The 22859-nt window shown below is 41.6% G+C and overlaps 1 protein-coding gene across 4 annotated transcripts in view; it reads right to left on the bottom strand.

Annotated features, from left to right (window-relative positions):
* The window catches only part of DENND5B (DENN domain containing 5B), a 110942-nt gene that overhangs the window by 52868 nt on the left and 35215 nt on the right, over window positions 1–22859 (bottom strand). The window contains exons 2-5 of one of the 4 annotated variants that reach the window (XM_042838085.1): window positions 13792–13857; window positions 10646–10824; window positions 7996–8105; window positions 2344–3010 (exon numbers count right to left, since the gene is read on the bottom strand). In XM_042838085.1, coding sequence (XP_042694019.1) covers window positions 2344–3010; window positions 7996–8105; window positions 10646–10824; window positions 13792–13847 — 1012 coding nt within the window. In that variant the 5' untranslated portion in view covers window positions 13848–13857. Of the gene's footprint in view, window positions 1–2343; window positions 3011–7995; window positions 8106–8913; window positions 9006–10645; window positions 10825–13791; window positions 13858–16156; window positions 16228–22859 lie in introns of those variants that run through there. The other 3 variants (XM_042838088.1, XM_042838087.1, XM_042838089.1) reach the window with 3 other exon arrangements.

Raw genomic sequence — 22859 nt, 5'->3', positions numbered from 1 at the left:
CAATGGCAAGAATGACATTTAGAAACAGTTGCAGCACAGGAGCCAAGCGCTCAGCTATCAGGCTGTGCCAAAACCATGGCTTTGCACTTCACTCCGCATTTCTCACCTTTGGGAACCAGCATTACGATGCCATTTACATAATCCTACAGCTTTCCTAACCCAACTACCCAAGGGCTTTTCTCTATGCTCCATTAGGATGTGTCTATATTGAATCAGGAGATAAAGGTCATCTCGAAGATATCTCCAGATTTGCTAGCAGAGGGAAAGGAAAAAGATCTGAATTTTGGAGGATGATTAATTCTCACTATCTTCCCCTTAAAACAAACAATCAAACAAACAAAAAAACCCAGACCAAAAAACAACCCACGGTGAAAACAGAAACAAGCAAACTCTTGCATTATGGCCAATAATTGGAAGACAACAACACTTATTACTGAATTTCTGAATTTCTGATGGAAGCACTTTGAAAGTTGAGTCAAAAATATTTAATGGATATTTTGCATCCATCTCAAGGACTTTCACAAAAGTAAAGAACACCCAGGTGCTGTATATCTGCACAGAACACTACTAAAATGCAGTCTGACAAGCAGGGCTTTTTCTTTGGTGGGGTTGGTTTTTATTTGGTAATGCTACTAGCTTACACTAAAAACTTCCAGCTTTTCTGTGAGTTCACAAGCAAGGACCAAGGTGAGAATGATGAGCAGGGATGGGGAGGCATTTCAGAAGTGTTAGCTGCTTAGTACTGAACTCCACTGTCAGGTGGCACAGGCCGCACAAATCAAACAGGAAGAAAGAGGTAAGCATCCACACATGGAAGCAGAAGGGAGGAGAGAAGCAGACTAATCAAAACTAACAGCAGGATTTCTGCTCACACTTCAAACTGAGAGCAGCTAAAGCCCTTCATTTCTGGTTCTTGAAAGCAAACCCCTGGAGTTTGTGTGGAGAAGTGCTACACAAAGAACAGACAACCCGTTGAATTCAGTCATTTTCAGAACTATCCTCCTTCCACTTCCCCCAGCATTTTTCCATTCGGAGTCCTTTATTCATTAGTATTACTTTTACATGCTTCCTGACCTTTTCTTTTATATGATAAAACCAAGTATTCATTTTTGGAGCCTGAAGTTCATTATCTCAAACCACCCATCATACACTGTTTCCAATTTCAAGCTCTCTGGTTTTTGAGATGTTGCTTGAACCACACCTCCTGAGAAGACTAGGTGTGAATATCTTTGCTCATTTTTGTTAGAATTTACTCATACCTTTAAGCTACATGTTGTTCATAGTAGTCTGACTGAAGGTCTTGCCCCTAACTTCTTCTCCAAAGCACATTTGAATAGTTCAGGATTACAGAAACAGCTTGGGAACCAAAATAATTTGGTCAGGCATCCAGTGAAACTTCATGGAACCTATGAAAAGCCTGGACATCCCCTTGAAAGCCATCAGGAAGCTGATGTTGATCTGATCAACAGAAGTTGATCTGTTTCTTTGTTGCCATGCATGCTGGTGCAGCAGTCACACACACAGCTAACAACCACCAACACACAGAAAAGAGCAATGGAGACTGAAACCTCAGAGCTTGCCTAGAACTAACTAAAGGTTCCCAAAACTTACAGAAGAGCATTACAGAAAGAAAACCAGAAGAGAAAAGGTAGGAGCCAGATTTTCAAAAACTCGCTGGCACACTGTAGTGTGTACAGGCTCTGTGCAAACAACCACAGCCAGCACAGCTAGCCTTTGCCAACTGCAGTCATAAATGCCTCAAAAATAAGCACCAGCAATCTTGTCATAAAATATTTCAATCAGGACTGTGAGGGGACACCTCTGTCTCTGCTCAAACCCAATGCTGCATTAAACCTTCAGCCTCTGAGTGCTAAAAACTATCCACGCTTTAACGAGAACGTATCCCATCATACAGGACAAAAGAAGTCTCACTGAATTTCAATATGCTGCTGAAAGTTCAAAATGAAAACAGCAGAAGTGTTTTCTGCAAGATATATTTCTTGTATTTCTGGTATTTCTGCAGAAGATAGGATTAGTTTCATGCTGTCTTGCAGCACGATCAAGGGCAGCGTAAGGATGATAATTAGGTGAATTCTATTGCTAGCTGTCACAAGTGATAAATACAATGCATAATTAAACAAGCGGCACCTAGACTGCCTGGAGGAAACAATTATTTAGTGCTTTCATTAAGACAGCCTCATTTCTCTCGCGTTTTTTCATTATGTACTTGTGTTTAACAAATCTGCTGAAAACCAGCGGCTTATTATCAGCTCCCACAACTGCAGCTGCCCAGGAACTGCCTAGTGGGAGCAGACCCACGTGTGTCACTGGAGGAGTTCTCACCTTGCGAGTACAGGAGGATCTGCATTTCCAGCAGAACGCAGGTGAAAACCTGGACCAGGTTCTCCAGCCCCAGCAGCTCGAAGACTTCCCGCAGCGGGTAGTCAGAGAGTGGCAGCTCATTGGGTCCAGGTCGCTGGCAGATGATGGGCTCATAAACCCCATAAAACTTCAGCGACCGGCCCGGGGGCGGCAAGGGCACCTCATAGAGTATGTTGTGGATGTAGCTCTCCAGGGGCAGCGGTGGCGGCTGCTGGGAGGTAACCGCCTTGTAGAGCTGGACCAGGAACTTCTTGCAGGCTTGCATGAAGGGCAGAGGGGTGATGAGACATATGCACTTGGAGACGTACAGCGTGTCCCTGCTGATGTCGTAGGAGTTGTACCGCTGGAGCTTGGCGAGGGAGGTGGCATCGCCCTCATCGATGCTGCTGGCCAGGGAGTCCATGCTGCATGAGGACGAGGCGCAGACGCTGCTGTACTGCTCAGCATTGTGCATCTGGTACAGAGTCTGCATGGCTGTGCAGATCTGCTTGCTCGTGACCTCCTCATAGAAGGTGAGCACAAACCCGTAGGTACGAGAGCCATCTTCTCTGGTGATTATGAATGAGTGCAGCTGTGGATCTCTGTTGTCAGCCTGCGTCCTGAAAGACAGCCCTTTGGGCATACATAGCTGAGGAAGAGAGAAAAGAAACGGTGATTTAAGTTACAATTTTATTTTGTTACCTTCGCCTTATGGGCACTTTTCTTTCTTCCACTGCATCATAACAAACTCTTTGTTATTAAACATAGTCCTTCTGAAAGGTAGCCCAAAAACAAACAGCCTAAAACAGGTGCTACTTAAAAGAAGAGTCATGACTGATAAAAGCCTCGAAATTACTCATCTATTAAGTCATTATGACCTATCTTCATTACTACTGTGTAGCATTTGTCTCTTTTGTTTAAGCAGCATATGAAGACATTCAGATTTGTTCTCACTTGCATACATTGTGCTCACAGTACTTTAAAATCGAGTTATGCAGAATTCTTGCAATTCATTGATCTTCCCTAATTTTCTTAAAGAAAATAAAGCAGCTGATAGACAGCTAACACATTTACTTTTCTCTGTAAGTACTACAGAACAGCTTAGATTGGCAGAAGGAAGAAGTGGGAAAAAAGTAATCTATGAAAACCTCAGTTTTGATTAAGCATACAGCAAAATATATCGCAGTGATTACATTGTGCTGAGTGCTTCTTTGAGACACAGCCCTGATGATAACTTGAGGCATTTTTCCAGGCATTCCTCAGCAATTCTATCAGCTATCTAATACACAATAACAAGTATCCAGCAAAACATGTTGGAATGCGCATCAACACAAAACTTCTTATGTTCGGAACAAATCAGTGTGCTTATAAACAAAGCTTCCTTCATGTCTTCTATCTGAAGAAAAGGAGAGATGAGAGGGAGACCCTTCAAAGCACTCCCACTGTTCCAAAAGGTAACACTAGAAGACAGCTGTCAAAAATGCTGTGAGCCTCCATTCAGCTGAGCACTTCTCCTAACATCTCATCCTGACCAGTCCAACAGTGGCTATAGCCTTATCAAATCTGACCAGTCTGAAATCATAGGTTATAATCCCTGCACTATCAGTCACAGATCATATTTTCTTTGCTTTAAAAAAAAACAAAAACAAAAACAAACATGGATATGCAAATAATAATATATACTGGTGCAAACAAGAAAGGATAAAAACCAGGGAAGTTCAGATCACCTGAAACAGTTGCTAAATATATTTCCTACAAGTCTTAAATGTTATTCTCTCCTCTCTGATACACTCATTGCGCACATACAAAGGAACTCTCACGCATTAAGTTTCTGCCATACCTCAGCATGTGCAGAATATCAATATTTTAAGTCCCTAGCTGCAAACCCTGACAAGGAGACTGCTGGGTTTGACCTCAAACAAGGCATGGGAAAAGCAAGAGAATATGGGAGAGCACTGAGGCAAGGGAATGACCAAGAGCCACTTAAGCTACTGAGATCAAAAGGAATGACCAGCACTCATTTCCAAGCAATGCGGAGAGCTTCACATTTGCAGCTAAAGCGTGAAAACTTTCATCTTAGTGCCTTGGACATCAATCACTCCATCATAGCTGTGTTTTTATTTATGCCAGAGTAAAGAGTTGGCAAAAAGCATTTTGGATGTTTTCTGTGTACAACACAGAATGGCAAAAAGCATTTTGGATATGTTTTTTGTGTACAACACAGAAAACTACACAAGATTGCTGATCCAAGGATCGGATTTTCATTTCCAGAGTATTTCACTATTTACAAGAATATTTAAACATATTTATCAGAGGGAAAATAGGGAATGAAATCACGCTTGCATGAGGCTCATAATCAGCGCTGCCTGAAAAAGCAAAAGGAAGCTGTAACAAAACAGGACAAAAAAATAATCAATTAATCAATACCTCCTCTCTAGAATCGATGAGCAGGAGATGCTTTTTTTTCCCTTAAACACTGAAGCACGCAGGCAGGACGTGTAGGCTGTAATCTCTGCCCTCTGCCAGCAATCACCTCTTTCAGATGTTTCTAAACCAAAGGCTCTCTCTGGACCACTGCCCATCAGCATGATTCACCTCTTCTCCATTAGTTCCTCTGTTTCACTTTTTAAGCACCTGTATATTTTTCATGCTCCCAACGTGCTGCACACATCCAGCCTGAGCTGTGGGTGAGGGAATGGAAGGAGGGAGGAAAGGAGAGAGGGAGGGAGGGAGGGACGGAGGCTTTTCATTGAATTAAGGCTCGTTCTTTCAAAGTAACCTGCAATTATTTTATTTCAGTAGATGAAATTTTAAACAGACAACGCTTTCTTGGACTCCAGGAATATATGTGGTTATTTACGTTCCTAAAAGGACTGAAGTAGGAGTATTAGTTCCTAACAATTTCACAGTCGCTCTGTACCGAGACCTTCAGTTTGGTTTGAGAGATAACTCACGGAATGGTCACAGAAGATAGCATGTGACAGTAGGCAGGGATAATCACTGAAAGCAGTGTGGGGGGAAAGAAATATTTCCCTATTAAATAGAACTCTGAATACTTTAAAAGAGAGAAAAAAATGACTCGCAGGCAGAGTGATTTCTCAGGACTTCAGGGGTTTTTTTTTAAAGTGACAGGATGGTTTCAAAAGGCAATTGAAATTCCCAAGGCATCCAGCAGCGCTGAGTTCTCTCAAGTTAACCTTCAAGGATTTATGCATTTTCTTCTCTGAGGAAAATTGCTTCTGGAAACTCACACAAAGCAAACACACAGGCAGAACTAATACAGCAAGGCAAGATCAGAAAGGCCAATAATTGCCTCAAGGGGTTCTGTGGAGGTGGATATTACTTTAAATGATGTTTCAGATCAAAACAATAAAGAAGTTTTCCAAAAGACGATTTAAAAGACCATTAAATATTGCTGCTGTCAGTAAACGCTTTTTTCTTCCCCTCCGAAGACACTGTACATGAAGGCTGTGTTCTTCAGCTATTTGATTTCAGATGAATGCAGCTTGTTCAATTATTTTATTTTAACAGTTCTCTCGCTGCTTTTAGTATTCCATTTTTGTCTGACAATGTCATCATACTTTATGAATACAAGACATTTTCAGTGCAAGAGATAAATAATGCAGCCATTCCAGCTATCGCTTCTTGCTGTCATATTCCTGCTGCCCAGCCCCATCACTCCTCCTCTGATCATCCCTAATTCAGAGGCAGAACTAAAAGGCAGAAATAGCCTCAGCAGTTATTATCATCCTAACTGCTTATCGAACATCATTCTGATTGCTCTGTGCCTTCTGTGTATGCAAAGTAGTACAGAGACCAACCCAAATATCACACCATCTCCATCAGAGCACATTTGGAAGCAGAGGATGGAAATTCCCAGCTGTCAGTGGGCACAGTGATTGATACTGGCCTCAGGCTCTTCTCTGCCTTTCTACACATGACTGCAGTGCCACTGTGCCAGCTCTCGGTGTCATTGCTACCTATTGCTCTCACGTTTTCATGTGAAATACTTGGCACAATTTAAAACAAAATCAATTCCATACAAAGTAAAATGATCTTTGGAGACTTCCAGACCTTCATTGTTGCAGAGAAGATTCAAAATGTGAACTAAATGCCATTCAGACTACATTTCCAAAATCCATTTGGTTTTTGTGTGTTCACCAGGTCTCTGTTAGCCCAGGAGATGCTCCTGATCTCATCTCTGCACCAGAAGCTGAAGTTGATTCTAATTTGAAGTAGCCAGTATGTAGACCTACCATCCCCAAGTCTGAAGCACATTTGAACTTGACTGGGGTGGGAAGGGGCTCCCAATTTCCCTATTTTAGTTAGGCCAAACAAAAAGTTTTTAAAACAAATGGACTTGGATGGACTTGGCTTTAATGATACTATTACAGCTGTTCACTTTTAAGTTGTTATAAAACAAGTTATTCTCTGTCCTGGGAAGCTTAACTTACTAAACGAAGGGAGATTTAGATTAAATGTCAGGGGGAAGTTTTTTTACTGAGACAGTGGTGAGGTGCTGGAAAAGGCTGCCCAGAGAGGCTGTGGATGCCTCATCCTGGAGATGTTCAAGGCCAGGTCATATGGGGCCCTGGGCAATCTGATCTAGTGCTTGATCTAGCAGTTGGCAACCCTGTCTCTGGTAGGGGAGTTGGAACAAGATGATCCCGGAGATCTCTTTCAACTCCAGACATTTTATGATTCTGTGAAACAACAATAATGTGTTGCCTTTCTCAGGAGACAGTCTTAACATGTGCTTTGATGATTTTGGAAGCATCCTTTGAATATAAACTCTCTCAGAAAATTTCCAGTGGTCTTTTAATTCTCACTGCCCCTGTACAAAACTTCAGAAATTGTTTCCTCTTCTGTCACTAAGTCTCTTCTTGAGACTTAGCCAGACTGACAAACTCACAAATTCTATGTGGAAAGATGTAGAAAGGATGCACTAGTGCAGAGATACCATAAAAAGTTATCACCCAACAAAAGATTCCTCTCTTCCTTTTTACACAGAGCAACAAGATTTTTTTGAACTGAAAAATTTCACATGAACATTAGTATCTTAAGAACTCCTTGGTTTATCTCCTCCCCATCTGATGTTGGGCATTAGGATACTCCTAAAATTTTTCTCAGAAAGAGTAGTCAGGCACTGGCACAGGCTGCCCAGGGAGGTGGTGGACTCACTGTCCCCAGAGGTGTTCAAGAAACATGGAGATGTGCTACTTAGGGACGTGGCTTAGTGAGCAATATTGGTAATAGGTAGACAGTTGGACTGGATGATTTTGGAGGTCTTTTCCAATCTTAATGATTCTTTGATTTTATGTGTGTCATGGATGACTACACCTTTCTCAGTCAGTTACTGAGATGGAGGTTAGATCTGTTTCATCACACTACAGATTTACTTAGAACTCATGAGAGAAATACAAAATTTCCTTTCATTTTGCTTGAAAGCACTGTGTATTTTCACAATATCTCTCCCTCTAAAGCAATTAAAGCAGAATGCCCAATGGGTGCACTTAGTCCCAGCAGAAGATCCCTGCTGGCCACAATACGAACGCTCTGTTGTAAACAACCCAGGAACCATTTTAGAGTTGAAGCTGTCAGGAAACAGCTTGAGAAGAGAATTTCTTTACTTACCATGTTGACAGCATCCTGGTCAAAGGGGTTCCACTCAATGTTCTGAGGATAATGTGCCAAAACCTTGGACTTGAAGGTTCTTCTTAAAGGACTCTGATCGAAATTCTCTCCTACAAAAAATGAAGAAATAATGACTTGAAACAACAGTGAGGCTTCAAAGAGAGCTGGCCCAGGTAGCTTTCATTCACTTCATTTTTTTTGGTGAACATGCATTTTCCCAACAGATGTGCAATTCTGAAGGAGAAACAAAGATTCACATTCAGTGTAACCTCACTCTCCTTTCCCACAAAATCTTAGTATAGTTTCAACACAGCTTCCAGTTCAGTATTTACTGCATAACAGTGTATTGCTAGGAGAAAAATCATTGCTGGAATTTTATGGAAAAAGACCCTGCTATTGACCAAATCTCCATCTTTCTCTATGGATTTAGTAGCAAGAGATAGCTTTACTTAGATGCTGAAAGAGCATTTTCTCTCTAGTGTGTAAGAAACCACCTTAGAATCAATGAAATGCATGAGCACCTTTCATCTATTACAAATTATTTAAGGCTTCAATATGGATTATTATTTAGATCACAAGTCCTGCACGAAGATTAAACATTTATTTTTTCTATGTCGAGTTGCAAGGACAGACCTTTTCCACAGATGGACTCCAGGAAGTGCAAAGAGGAAGACTGAAATTAAACTTCAAGCAGATACACATCCAGTTGTCAGCATACCGGGTTTATGTGAAGGTGATACTGCCAGTGGAGTTTCCACTACTAGAAAGTCTACACTATGCTACGCAGTAGTTAAAATAAGAACTAATCTGTGAATTCTACTACCACGTATGGTACTTTTTTAGATACCAGGTTACTAATTCAGGGCTTCTTGCTTTAAAGACTACAGGTAGGTCTTCCCTCTTTGGTTCCTTTCTCACCTGAGAGATGAGAATGAGCTGAAAACCTTAAGTTCAAAATGTTAAATGTTTTCCCAAAGCCGATTTCACACTCGGAGGTCCCTTTGGAGACTTCTCAGTGTTACCTAGATACTTTTCAAAATATAATCTGTTAGTGAAATAGAATTTGTTTTCCCAAAAAATAGAAATATTTTATTTTCTCCTTCTACTTAAAAAACAGACTTTTTGCTTGCTTGTTTTGCTTTTAATTAGAGGTTATTTTGGATGAAAAAAATATTCAATTACTTGGCAGGTTCTAAAAGCAACTCCTTATTTACTGCAGAAACGAGTCACTAACTCTTCCCTAAAGGCAAAGTGGACTGTGGGAGTATAATTTTTGCCTGCTTAGCTCCATTTGACAATCCAGCATTTCCACAGCTAACGATTTCTAAGTCATGTTGCACAATTCATAGTTCTGCAGTTAGTCTAAAGTTACTGGGGCCTCAGCCTCAGCCATTTGGCACATGCCTTGCAACGCACAGGCTACACAACCATTTGGCTCTCAATGGACCACTTTATATAATAATTACGTATTATCATTATAATGTAAGAAAGCTATGAATCAGTATTCATTCAAACAGATACTTGCAAGAACAGCTTCTCAGTCTTTGTTTTGCAGAGCTTAGGATCTGCTCATAATTGAGGGACACACAATGGAGAAATACACCACTGTAATTCACAAGACACCAATTATCCTGGCAAAGTTGCAAAGTTTTAGGAGTGTTGTAAACCATTTGTCATATAAAATAGAGCTTTTAAAGTCCTCACAACATGGATTTATTTTTTCTCCAGATTGGGGTGGGAAATAGAAACAGTTAATGAGATTAATGAATGCACAGAAACCCTGAACACACCATGCATGCAGAGGGCAGAGCCCAACTCCAGTGGTGAATTCCCTTTGCTGCTCCTCTCATGGTGCCCAAACTGCAGCATCTTTACCTGCACAGTGACAGGCAGAGGAAAAGGAGGCAAAGGTCAGGCATTTCTCACACCAATTTTGGGCAGGCTGAAATTCATAGAATCATAGAATCTTTTTAGAAGGAAGAGACCCTCAAAGGCCATCAGGTCCAACCCGCTGCAGTGAACAGGGACACCCACAGGTAGATCAGGTTGCTCAGAGCCCCGTCCAGCCTGACCTTGGGTGTCTGCAGGAGGGAGGCATCCACCACCTCTCTGGCCAGATTCCTGGAGACACAAGACCCAGCTGTGCCCCACTAAAAGCTGCCATGCCAGGCAAGCTCCAGAGGCAGCCAGCTCTTCCCACTGCTCTGTTTCAGTGCATTCAAGGAATGAGTTTAAAAACTTTTCCTCTCAAAGATGTTTGTGTGATCTTAAGGATGTGGGTATCTCCATCCAGTGCTCATTTTTAGTACAACTGAGGCAAGTTTCTGAATTATTTTTTTTCTAGCAGTGCAAGTTTCTCTTTATTTTTTGGATAAACATAGGGGGAAAAATAAGCTTCTAACAACATTTTGTGCCTGAGAGGAGAAATGCTCCAAGATGAGTCAGTGCTGCATGTATCCTGGGATGGGAATAGCTGCGAATGGTAAGGTGTGAGGAGCAATGGCATGGGAATCTGGTCTGCTTCTCGAACTGCTGAAGGTAATCCTTAAATCCACTAAAAATTTATGCATCATAGAAGCGAAGAAAACCAGAGGTATCAGCTAACCTCTATCAAATTAAAAACACGACAGCATTCAGCTGATTAGCTCACCACATTTTTCAAGTTGGACAAACTTCTGTAGCAGCTTGAAGCATAAAACTTGCAAAGCTGTTCTGCGTGCTGTTACGACACTGTGACTGAAGTAGGCAAAACCAGAGACTACCACTCTATTAGGCAACATGTCAGTAGAACAACCTCTCACTTTGATCCAGAAGTTCTTTGCTGAAGCACTGGAGTAAAAGACACAGTGTTACCTGCTGATTCCTGAAGTTTCACAGATAAAAATCCCAGTAAAAATTCTTTGTCCAGTTTTATGCACTTAAAAATACTTAGAAACATTTTTAATTCTTAGTAAAAAACATAATTAATGTGCATGCTAAATAAATACACATTATTTTCTAATTAGGCCCTCAGTCTTCCTCATGTGCTTGACATTGTTTACTTTACAGCTGTGAATGGGCAGAAAGGCAGATATCTCATGCTAAATGTGCTTGCTTGCTTCTGCTGAAATTTTGAAGAGCATCTGGATGACTTCATTAAATTTTCTGCTGCCGGTGGAGATCGCTGGAGGCCACATTTCTTTAAAGGTTCCCTTTTTCATGACTACAACAAATATTAGTGAAGTAATCTGTCCAATGCTAATTGGACACTGGTTGAAGAACAACAGGTCGCTCAAAAAGCTTTGGGAAGCAATCCTGAAGGCTCCCGCGGAGAAGAAATGCCCTCTTCTCCTGTTTTGGTGGCTCAAGTACTAACCACATCAGATAAAGCCATACCTATTTCCAAATTAGACCAAATTTCCCCACAAAACTCTCTGCCTATGTGAAACATCTGGACAGGAGCAAGGCATACTTGCCAGTAAGCCACAGTAATTGAGAAAAACCTGAGGTTTTTAACCAGCTTTTGGAGATGACCAACAATTTGTGTGCTGCTGCAAACACTTGCGTTGTTCTTTAGATGTCAGAAGGGTCTAAAACATTCTGTTTGGGAAGCACAAGCATTACTTTCTGGAATCCAGTTTTCCAAAAACTCCAGTGACAATCTTCTAGTAGGCTGACAACATGGATTCGTTTTATCCAGGAAATTAAAAGACATAAATAACTTACCTTTGTAGGGTCTCTGCAGGGTTTGCATTTTACTACTACAGACAGATCTATACATATTTAAATTAAACTAATAATTAAACACACACAAATCACAATTTTCTCTGTCAGTGATCACTAGAAGAGAAGAGCCACAAAGCCACACCAGAGGGAATCAATTGGTCCTTACTTAGAAGAGACACAGCACTGCAACCCTCCAAACAAAGCTGCCTGTGGAAAGCCAGGCAGGATAAACTTTCACAGAAGAAAAATAATTAAGGACAGAAACAGCACACGGGTGTGACATAAAGCAGCCCACACATCAAGGTGAAGTGTTTTCATTTGGCCAAGCCACTCTCATTGACACAAGGTAAGAGGCACAGACACACCAAGAAGGAGCTAGGGGAGAACCACAGAGAGCAAAACCTTCTTGGCAAACACGAGAAGGAGCCTGGACTGAAGGGCATGTTATGTGATGCATTTTCATCTCCCTCAGGCTTGAGCCGAGGAGTCACGTGGCAAGAAAAATTCCTTCAGCTCTGAGAAGCTGAAGGATAACAGTGAATTGTCATTAAATCTACCATGTTTTTTTTAAGTGCTTGCTTGCTAGCTCCCAAAAGAGGATTTAGCAGGGCACATTAACAATGAAGCAAGTATCAAATGCGAATTGAATCCATATTCTAAAATATTAATGGCCAGATAACGGTACTGAGAATACAGGCAGTAACGCTGTTTGAATGTGTGCTACCCATTCATGCAAGCAGCACAACCTGGTAGGGTAAGCTGCCTTCCAGAGGCAAGTTAAGAAGCCAGTTTTGAATAGAATCCTTTCACCTTCAGGACGCTTTCAAAAATCAATTAAAATATTTCTCAAAATCCTGTGAAATGCGTCAGATTCACACATTTCAGTTCAGTTTCAATTGGATACTGTGTGTTATGTAATGTGGTTCCTTCCCTTGAAGGCAATCATTTTTAAAGGGCATTTAATTTCAAATTAAAAGCAAATGCTGAAATGATGGATGCTAGATCAAGAAAAAAACATGCTAATTCCCTTTCAAAGCGAGATAAATTCTCAAAAGTAGAGAACTAAACATCTCTGTGTTCTGGATGAACAGTAAAATTACTAGGAAAACTAAGCTACAGTTGTGAGGTTGTCAGTCATGATGGCTTTCACATGAGTGATCATATTTAAAAATTCAGTGATGTTTTAAATCCACTATAGAGGCATACAAAAATACACATACTGCAAATGCAAAGGCATCCTCCAACCACACCCTCTGGTCCAGGGAATGTGTACTATCTGCTGGTCCTTACAGGCTCTGGAACGTGGACAGGAATGCTTACGACCACCGAAATAAAAATATCTTTTATTCCTTTAGAGGAATGTACTGAGAACACAAATGTGCACAGTTCTGTACCACATGGCGACAACCTCTTTGATAGCTATTTCTAATTAATCCAGCTATGTTTTCCCTGCAGGCTGAACTTATTGGATAACTGTGTGATCCTGCATGAGAAGCAAGCAATATACAGCGTGCAGGTGGGGACAACGTGAGGACAGGAATAACAGTGCTAATTGTCAGGTTCAGGAATCAGTTATTTCAAGCTCTGCTGCTCTTCTTTTGTGCTTCCCCCATTACACCGGGGCAGCAGTGGTTAGCTCAAGGACATGAAATCAAAGGCACTGTCTCCCACCACTCCTACCATGTATTCTCTTAATCTTGCGGTGGAGGAGGGAGATGATATGAACAGGACTGGGACAAGGCAATCTAAACAGTTTTTGTTTCAAAATTTTTGAATCTGAGTTTATTCAGAGCATGAGCAATATTTCACTGATGGGTCATATTTAAGCTGGAAGACATAGCGGGTTGTGTATCGTGTGTGTTCCTGACACCACTAGTGGCATTTCTTGGGAGAGGAGAAGCACATCTGCCAAGAGAGCTTCAAGGAAAAGAATAAAATTTACCAGATGTTGATTTAAGTTAGGTAAAAGGATGAAAAAGGCCAGCATTTTTGTTTTTAAGCTCTGATCCTTAATTTGATTCAAAGGTGGAGGATGGAAAGTAAAGAAACACGGAGGGCCTGTCAATCGCTTTGTCCTTAACCCCTGTTTACCTGAGGCTTTGTTTGCAGTATCTGAGCTCTTGCCATGGAGATCTGCTTCTAGCCATTTGTACAAGACTACACAACACAACAAAGAGAGATAAAAAAGCAAGTATGAGCAACATGAAAGACATACAAGTGTACTGGAGGAAAAAATGAACACAAATAGGTAAAACAGGCAAACTGTCCCCTTCACAACCTCTCTTCCCCCCACTAGCGACAAAGGGTAAATACATGTGACAAACAAAACTCAGTGATTGTTTCACCACAAGGCTGTTGAACATATTGAAAGTAATTGTAGAAATGTCTGTCAAAATTAGTAACAAGATTAAATTCTAAGCACTTCAAACAGCATGCTGTCATATAGTTTCCCTATTATGAAAGGCTGCTTTGCTCCTACATTAAGATATTCCAGAACCTGGGGAGAAAAAAAAAGTTACTTTAACTGGTGTTGAACTGAGGCCAAGAGGTTTTTTTCAGTATAATACTGTTAACTGTGTAGTTACATCATCAATACAGTACTGGATGACATCTTCAGGACTTTTTACAAGTTATCAACTGCACAATGGAAATTTTGAATAGAATTATTAGGGTGCTTTTAGATGAAGTTTTGAACACATGAGCTCTATATAACTTGAATGAGCAGTTTTCATCTCTTTTGGTTACATTTACCCCACCAGGCACTTGTAATGATTAACAAAAAGGGTGTTCTAGCACATTTAACCGAGGTTTTTCCCAACTGTCTCGCTCCTCTCCTGCAGCAAATCAAGAATGCTTTCACAGCCACCGTAGCGCTCTTTCATCAAGCAAAGTCTCATTCTCAAACTGCTCAAAGGCAATTTGTAATCCCCCTCAATTTTAATATATGCTTTAATATATAAAAATAAATTTAAGCTGAAACGCCATTGATCTCTCTGTTCGTTCCATTTCTAGGTGTAAATTCAGAATGATTTCCACTGTTGCCCTTCTGCTTGAGCTGTTAATCCAGGCACCAGTTCAAAGGACCCACATCATTCTGTCATGTCTTAATTTTCTGGAAAGCATCCTCTATAGAGGGCACAAAAATAATTCCAATAAATAGATGAGGATTTGTGTTTTAGGAATTTTCATTTGTTTTTTTTTTTTTTCCTTCAGGAAATACATAAAGATAACCCATATTCGTATCTGCAGGATGATTTCTTCCATCCAGGTGCCTTAAACTTTTCTGTTCTATTTTTTTAACTCTCTGAACTGGAATAATTGCACAGATATTTAAATTAAAGGAAACAAAACAAGAAATTGCCTACTGCTTTTTTGGAAACACACAGTCAGATCATGTATTTAGGATCTTGGTACAGAATAGCACAAAAAGCACAGCAGATTTTTGACACAGGGATGCATTAATGGTTTCTGCCATGATCAAGAGTCCAAACTCTCCTGGTCAACAGCTACAAGGCAAAGCTGGCAGCTTCCTTTTCTGTCTGCCCCATACCCACAATGTTTCTACAGCCATTCTGACATGCTGCCTTCACAGCTCTCCCTAAAAGCCTTTTCCAGAACTGTCATTCACCAATTTGGCCTGAGCTTAGACTTGACCAGAACCTTTGCAATAGGAAGAACGAAAAGGAAAAATGTAATTCATAAAGGAGTGCACAGCCCGATGTGCAGGGCAGGTTCTGCTCTTTCTGCCCTTGTTGACCATTCCTTCCAGCCATACAAGAAACCCCTCATAACAGGTATGCCAGCTCCTGCACAAGAACTGCAGAAGAAAGTTGACAACAGTGAGGCAAGCACTCAGCCACAAACACAACAGTGCAAATTCTTTATACAAACACAAGGCAAATGGAATGTGGCTACTGCCATAAAATAATTACACCTTGAATAGGCTCAGTTTGTCAATGATCCTTTAAAAATGGAGATTTGTTCATATAAAGCTATAGTGCAAGTCAAATCAATGAGACAAAGGCTTAAATCTAGCAGTTTAGTTTGCCGCCACCCCTTCTCTTCTGGCCTTGATTAAGATACTTAACTATCTGCCTACAGAGCAACATTATACAGCACCAGCTCTGCCAACTTCTTAATATAGCCACAGTCCCAGCTGCCAGCAGGCCAGACACATCCCACTACACCAGAAAACTAGCATGTTATACATTTTGCTTGAATTATGGTTTGCATAGAATTGCATCATAATCCATCCAATTCAAAGAATCATGGCTTAGATTATGCCATCTGGGGGGAACTTTTTGCAGTGTGTTGAGGGGAATTTAATAAATGCATATGGAGGCACAGCGTGACTACACAACTAGCATCTGCTCCCAATGGCTGGAGCCAATTAACAGGAAACAGTGGATGGGGTGTAAAATTGGACCTACACTTCTAAATATAGGGGGTTAGTTACCTTTCAGGCCTTGCATTTTTAGATATTCATATCTCCCGTTCATTTTGTTTACTTGATGTGGAGCGAGCGAGCATCTGTATTAATGGAGAAAACAACCTCAGCAAAATTTCTGCTGGATTTCTGGTTAGTTTCAGAGCATCACATATCAGTATTAGTCTCCCTTTATCCTTCAGGTTGGCAAATTTCAGGTGCTTCCTTATCTAAAGTCAGAAGCAATTTCACAAAGCTGCACCTACCCAGCACCAGAGTGTGAATAACTTCACAATAACACCTTCTGTCAGAGTAATTAAGCTCAGCTTGCATATCAGTACAAGAAAAGAAAGAAGCTTAATTTGTCCTGCACCATTCTCAGCACTAATCAACACTGTCAGAAACAGAGAAGGAAGACGCCTGTCCAGAAGCTTTGACATCCAGCTATGCACTGTTTAGGCTTATGCTTTATAGCATCTTCCTTTTTACTCATCTCACACAAACATGAGGCTTTGGACTTCAGGATGTAGCACATACACTGGGCAACAGGCATTTCTGCTTTCAACTGGTAAGGCAAGAGGAGGGTGCAGAGAGGACACAGAGTAAGCTCACTGTGCTGCGTTACTTTTATCTGTGGCCTTCACAAGGAAAGGGTTACATGGAGGCAATGCTTGCTTCTGAAGGGCTGCAACTCGTAAGCTTTAGGAAAATTTAGTTACATGTGTTATTGATGGGAAGAGGTTCCAGCAGAGAAATATCTTTGCTTCTTGTAATCAGGAAAGCTCTTTCATTGACAGTGAATAGAAACATTCTTTTGTGTAGCACAAACTGACCTTGTTCAAGAAACTGCTGTTTAAGCTGCTGCCAACAGATAATCGTCCTTATAACAGCCTCCGAGGGCCAGTTTTCCACCAGTTTTCAACAACTGAATCTTTTAAGAAAGAGACAAAAGTTTTTCTACATCCTGAAAAATCACAAGTACCCGCAGGCAAGGTGAAGGTATCAGAAGTTCTGGATAGAGAAGTGATAAGAGAGGGATGAAGGCATGGGCAGATAAGGACCCAGTGCCCAAACAGCCATATGGCTCCTTTGAAGTTGATGCTTCTATTTAAGAGCTGCCCAAGAAACCACTACAATTTGGAGAATGCTCTCATCCATATTACAGTAATTGGAGATCCCTGTATTGCTGCAAATGCTGCTACTGAAGGCAAAACTGACATGAAAGGAACAAAACGTTTATAACAAGGTGCTGGGTGACACAGTTCTTATTGGCTCCTGAAAAGAAAACCCCAATAGTTTTGTCAACTAAAAATGTTGGAACATTGTAAAGAAGAACAAATATCATCATCAGACTGGAAGAAAGAAGTCCTTGTAAGTCTTCAATTTAAATGCCTCTTCTGCCACAAACATCTTTGCAAGAACCTACAGGTCTTGGTCAAAACCACCTGTGTTTAGAAACTGTTTGAAGATCATGCTGCTGTCAGTGAGTTTACTCAAAAGGAATAGTTCAAAAGTTATCACTGTACAGTAATCACACATCCAAGCCACATGAAAAACGTTCTGTATGCCTTAAGTAAACCATGACTAGTTAAATGGAGATTCCTTCTCCACCCCTGCAATGCAGCAGAGCTCTATACATTTTTGAGGCTTTTGCTTTCCAAAAACCCAGCCATAAACTTTGGGATAAACCTTCTACTGTCATCAGGAAAGTCTCTTAAGGAATGAAGGTAGAGTCAATAGACAGGCAAAGGAGTATGTGAAAAGAGCACTACATCTTGAGTCTTTGCCAAAACCCGATGATACAAAACAGAGTCTTGCTCCCTCTCCTCCCGAATTTCTTCTGCTCCAAAGTAAATGCAGACACTCATGGAAAAACAGTACAAGTTTCTGGAAAGTCTTTATTTTTTATCTTTCTGAATGTAAAAACACCATGCAGGGTTGCAAAAGGAAACAAGGATCATTTCCTGACCTAAAAAATGGTTGCAAAGAGCCAGTGGAGCCCTGAAGGAGGAGCTGGATAGATACACAGAAAAGGAGTGTAAGAAAGAGAAGTCCAAATGCACAACTCATTTAAAATCTGCTTGCTCATTGTCCACTCAGTAGAGATAGAAGCAGCAGTGAACAGGGATCTGAATAACTCTAAAATTGGCTGGCATTAAGCAAATATAGCAAATATTTTCTCTTTACCAATAATCTCTTAGTGCCTGGGACTCGGGTTATTGGCACAATAAAAACACACAGGTAGAAGGCATGCAATTTGCTGCTCCTGTTTTTAAAGAAGCATGAGCTGTTAGCAGCTACAGAGAGGTTAATTCAAAAACAAAGCATGTAGAGCCACTGTAGGCAGACATGAGAGTTGTCCTGGACACTGCACACATCTGAATGCAAAACAGATAGGAGTCATGCTATAGTATTTTACCCTTCCTTCTTGCATGAAAGGGAATTTTTTGGCATCAAACAATGTTTTGTGCAATGGAGCAAGCTGTGCCATGCTGCTGTTTGGAGTGCTCTGTAACTGTTTCAGTATATATATATGTATATATACATATATAAAAGCATATAAGAATAATTTATATTAAGCAGATCAAGACTGGATCAGGCATGGATTGCATCAGAATCGAACACACTTTACACTTATGGCCTCTGTGAGACCCTAAGTGTGTCTCTTCGAGACATTCAATAAATGCAGGGAAGTGCATACAAAAGACAAGGGAATTAATAAAAATGTATGGGGATAGCAATGTAACTGAAAAGAAAGGTGGTAGTTCTTGGTGGGACAGCGTGGGACAGCTGAAACTGAGCATCCAGTTACAGAAAATAAGAGCATCATCCTTTTGCACGATGGGAGAAGTTGTTATTCCTTTGATTAAAACAGAAGAGGGTTATTTATTACATAAGCCTACCAACTGAGGAGCACTGCACCATGTAAGAGAGAGCACAGGTGTGATGTATTCACAGCCAGATTTTTGTGCATGCTTTCCCTTTCCCTGAGAGGAGGCTGGCAGGAATGCTCTTTTATGCATTCAAATGCTGTTGCATGCATCCAGGGTCTCTTCCCATCTTTACTAAGCAGCCTACACAACAACAGAGACAGTGGTCCTAAAACCTGGGCTCAGCTGTCTCTAATTCCTCACAGCTCTGTGGTAGCACGTCAGTGCCTGCATTGCTCCCAAGAGACTAGAGTTCCCATTTCAAATCAAACAGGATGCACACATGACAGCTGAAAGAGGCAAAGGCATCTGCATCTCTCTCCAGGGTCCAACAAGTTTCTGGTGATTAATTCTGTAAGATGCAGATACACCAAGACCATACCTGATGGATAGCTCCTCTATGCAAAGCTTAACAAGCAAGTGTGCACCGCATTAAATATTTACATTAAGGAAACAGTTCTTTTTTTGTGGGGGATACTTACATAGGAAGCACACACAAGGGAAAAGACCCAAACTATAAATATTTGTGACAGCAAGTGACTCAGATCTCAGCAATTATGCAGCTGTGAGAGTAGCTGGGCACAAGTATTACTGGATAAAGTAATTACACAGAGCTTGCACTGTTGTTATCAGACTGAAAATACACCTTCTCGAAAAGGAGTGTAAGATGACTGACTAATATTAGGTTACCACAAGCTGCAATTAATATTTCAAGTGCTTCACATGTATACAGGGAGTCAGCCCAGTGGGGCTGCTCTCCAAGTAGTCATAAAAACAGGCAGTGCATGAGGGGAACAGAACCTTCCTCTGAAACCAAAAGAAGTATGCATGATTAATCTGACCACTTACATTCATTTTACAGCCAATAACTCAAGGGTCAAAGGATTGCAAAATACCCAGATTTCTATTTATTTATAAACCAAAACAACAAAGCTTCAAAAACACATCTTTTTTTTTTTTTTTTTTGCCTATAAAAAGCCACTTGCTGCTTCTTAAAGTAAGACTCCGTCCTGAGCTTTGAATACAGCAAGGTTTATTCTGTGATTATACTGGCATGACAGCCTGAATATGACATTTTAATACAGAAATGTGAAGCTTCAACCTGAATCTGTATTCTGTAGCATCACAGTATCTATTTATAAACAGCCTGAGGAGCCAGGTATTTTTAAGCCAGCAATAGAATTAGTTGTGGTGGGACTTCTGGTTAACCCCTTCCCAAACTAACCATTCTCCAAAGGCTAGGACACATCGTTTGGCCACCTGCCCCAGCAATCTATGCTCTCTGGTGTGTGTGCCCAGGCAGTGTGACAGGCCCTGTGGTCCCTGCCCATGGTGGAGATCCCACACCATGCTGGGTCCAGCTGCAAGCTAGCACTCAGCCCAGCTTCCATAGTGGCAGGAATGCATCCCCTTACAGCAAGGGTGCAAGATGAGCCTGTGAGAACTGTGGATGGCACCATCCCACATCATCTGCTCACCCATCACTTCCTTTAAAGAGACAATGACTTCTGATGCAGTCCATAGGGCAGTGGACTTTATGACAGCAAAACCTGAGCCCTGTACAAGTACAGCTTCTCCTCCAGTCTGGCGCAAGGGGCAGCTGCCCTACCCAGATGATAAAAAGCCAGACTCACATGGCTCTGCAATGTCACCCAGCTGACAGCGTTATAAAGGCTTGCATGTAGGCAAATAACACAAGTGCTTCATCTACCTGAACTGTCAGGGCTGAAGGAGCAACACCACCACCACCGTTGTCGACAACAGTGTACGTTTCCTAAGCCTTTTTAGTTTTTGCTTTGAAAATGCATTTAATCACAACCTTGTGTGAACCTGCAGAAGCAAAAGGACTTATTTTAAGACATGTTCTGTCCTGACAGAAGGTCAGTTTTCCCCTTTCCCATACCCTTCTTCTACTCAGTATTTCAGAAATCAGGCTCTTTTGAAAAACACTGCATCCCGTGTGGTCAAGTAAGCAATTTACAGAAGAAGTGTACATCAATCGCAAAAGAATCACAGAATCATAGAATCACAAGGTTGGAAATGACCTGTAAGATCATCTAGTCCAATCGTCTTCTCATTACCACTGCTACCACAAGCACTAAAACATCTCTCGCAGCTCCTCATCCAGACGCCTCTTGAACACTGCCAGGGACAGCAACTCCACCACTTCCCTGGGCAGCCATTCCAATGCATGACCACTCTCTGAGGGAAAAGGTTCTTCCTTGTGTCTAACTTAAACCTCCTCTGGTACAACTTGCAGCCTTTGCCCCGGGTTCTGTTTGTTGCCTGGGAGAAGAGGCCAAAGCCCTCTTCACCACAACCTCCCTTCAGGAAGTTGTAGAGTACAAGGAGAGCAAAGGAGAGCTCTGCAAAAACACCCAAAAGATCATTTCTACAAAGTCTTCTGAGAACAATCTTTTTAGCGGAAAAAATGGGGAGAAAATTGCCCAAATTCCTCTCCAGCTTTAACCAATACTCTCAGTCCTGCAAAGCTTTTGTTTCACCAGCTCAGGCATCTCCAATGGGGAAGGGCACTGGTGAGCTGATCCAGCTGCAGGATACCCAGGGGATGAACAGAGGGATGGAGAATGAAACTTCCCACCTTGACCTGGATTTGTTCTCTTCATCCATTTCATCATGCCTGGACAAAAGCTGCAGGAGGGTGGGAAGTAAGTGGTGAAGGACAGCAGGAGGAAGGGGCTGCACACACTTGCACTACCACCCAGAACAAGGGAGCATATTCCAACAGAAATGTATAACCTCAATAAATGAAAAAGCAACCGAGTAGAAAATCCCACTTTAGAAAACAACAATGACATTTAGAGTTACGTACAAGGGGAAAAAAAAAAAGAGAGAAAAAACAACAACTCACAAAACCAAAAAGGGATTTATGCACACGTGCAAGCTCCATAAGAGTGTTAGTAATTGGGAAACTGAGGTCTGGACAAGATGGAAGCCATGGACATAATGCTCAAGCAGGACAGCCTGGGTTGGCAGGCAGAACCGCAGGCCCCAGCACTTACCACCACAGGGATCTGCTCAAACAGCTCTCAGAGAGCCTTGCTGCTCTCTCCAGCACCTCAGTTTGTCACCAGCGAGGTAGGGGAGAGTTAGTTCCAGCATCCCTTCAGCTGCCATCTGCGCTCCCGCAGGAAGGGGGCTCAGACTTGTCAAACGGCTTGAATTAAAAAGCGCAGGGGCAGGCCTGCATCAGAAATGGCAAGAGGTGGTGATTTCAGGGCAGCAGCCTGACATTCCCGGCTGCCAGCACAGCATATGGCATGTGGTTAAACATGAGAAACAGGCTCCAGAATCCACTGTAACATTGCATTTGGGAAAGTCATTTCTGAAGGTCCAGAGACTGATACAGAGACTGTGAAAAAGTGGCTATTTGTTTAGAAAAAACGCCAGTCCTGGAGACTGGATAGAAGAAAAAAAATGGAATTTCTGCTACTGGCCCACCTTTTTTTAAACAGCAGTTCTCTACATTTGTCAGGGAAAAAAGTAAAACTGGATTAGCATGAGCAAAGCAGGTAAGATGTCACTATAAGGTGCTAAAGAGAAAAGAAAAAAAAAAAAAGGATCAAGAGTGAGGAGGCATATTCTGCACAGCACAGTGGTTTTGCTCTGCTGTATGGGAGATAGGAGTGAGGAGACACCAGGTCCAGCCCAGCCCCAGCTTCTGCCTCACAGTTCCACAGAGCTCCCACACCAGCCATGTTCTCTCTTGCTCACCTCTTGCAAAGTACAAGAAGAGCACCGTCTGTCCAGCTAATAACCCACATCCAAGGAGACCACAGCAG

The sequence above is a fragment of the Centrocercus urophasianus genome, unplaced genomic scaffold, assembly GCF_019232065.1.
Source record: "Centrocercus urophasianus isolate 14NV4802_14NV808 unplaced genomic scaffold, USGS_Curo_1.0 seq_73, whole genome shotgun sequence".
Taxonomy (NCBI): Eukaryota; Metazoa; Chordata; class Aves; order Galliformes; family Phasianidae; genus Centrocercus; species Centrocercus urophasianus.
The sequence above is the reverse complement of the archived record's forward strand: the minus strand, read 5'-3'. Positions and strand labels throughout refer to the sequence as shown.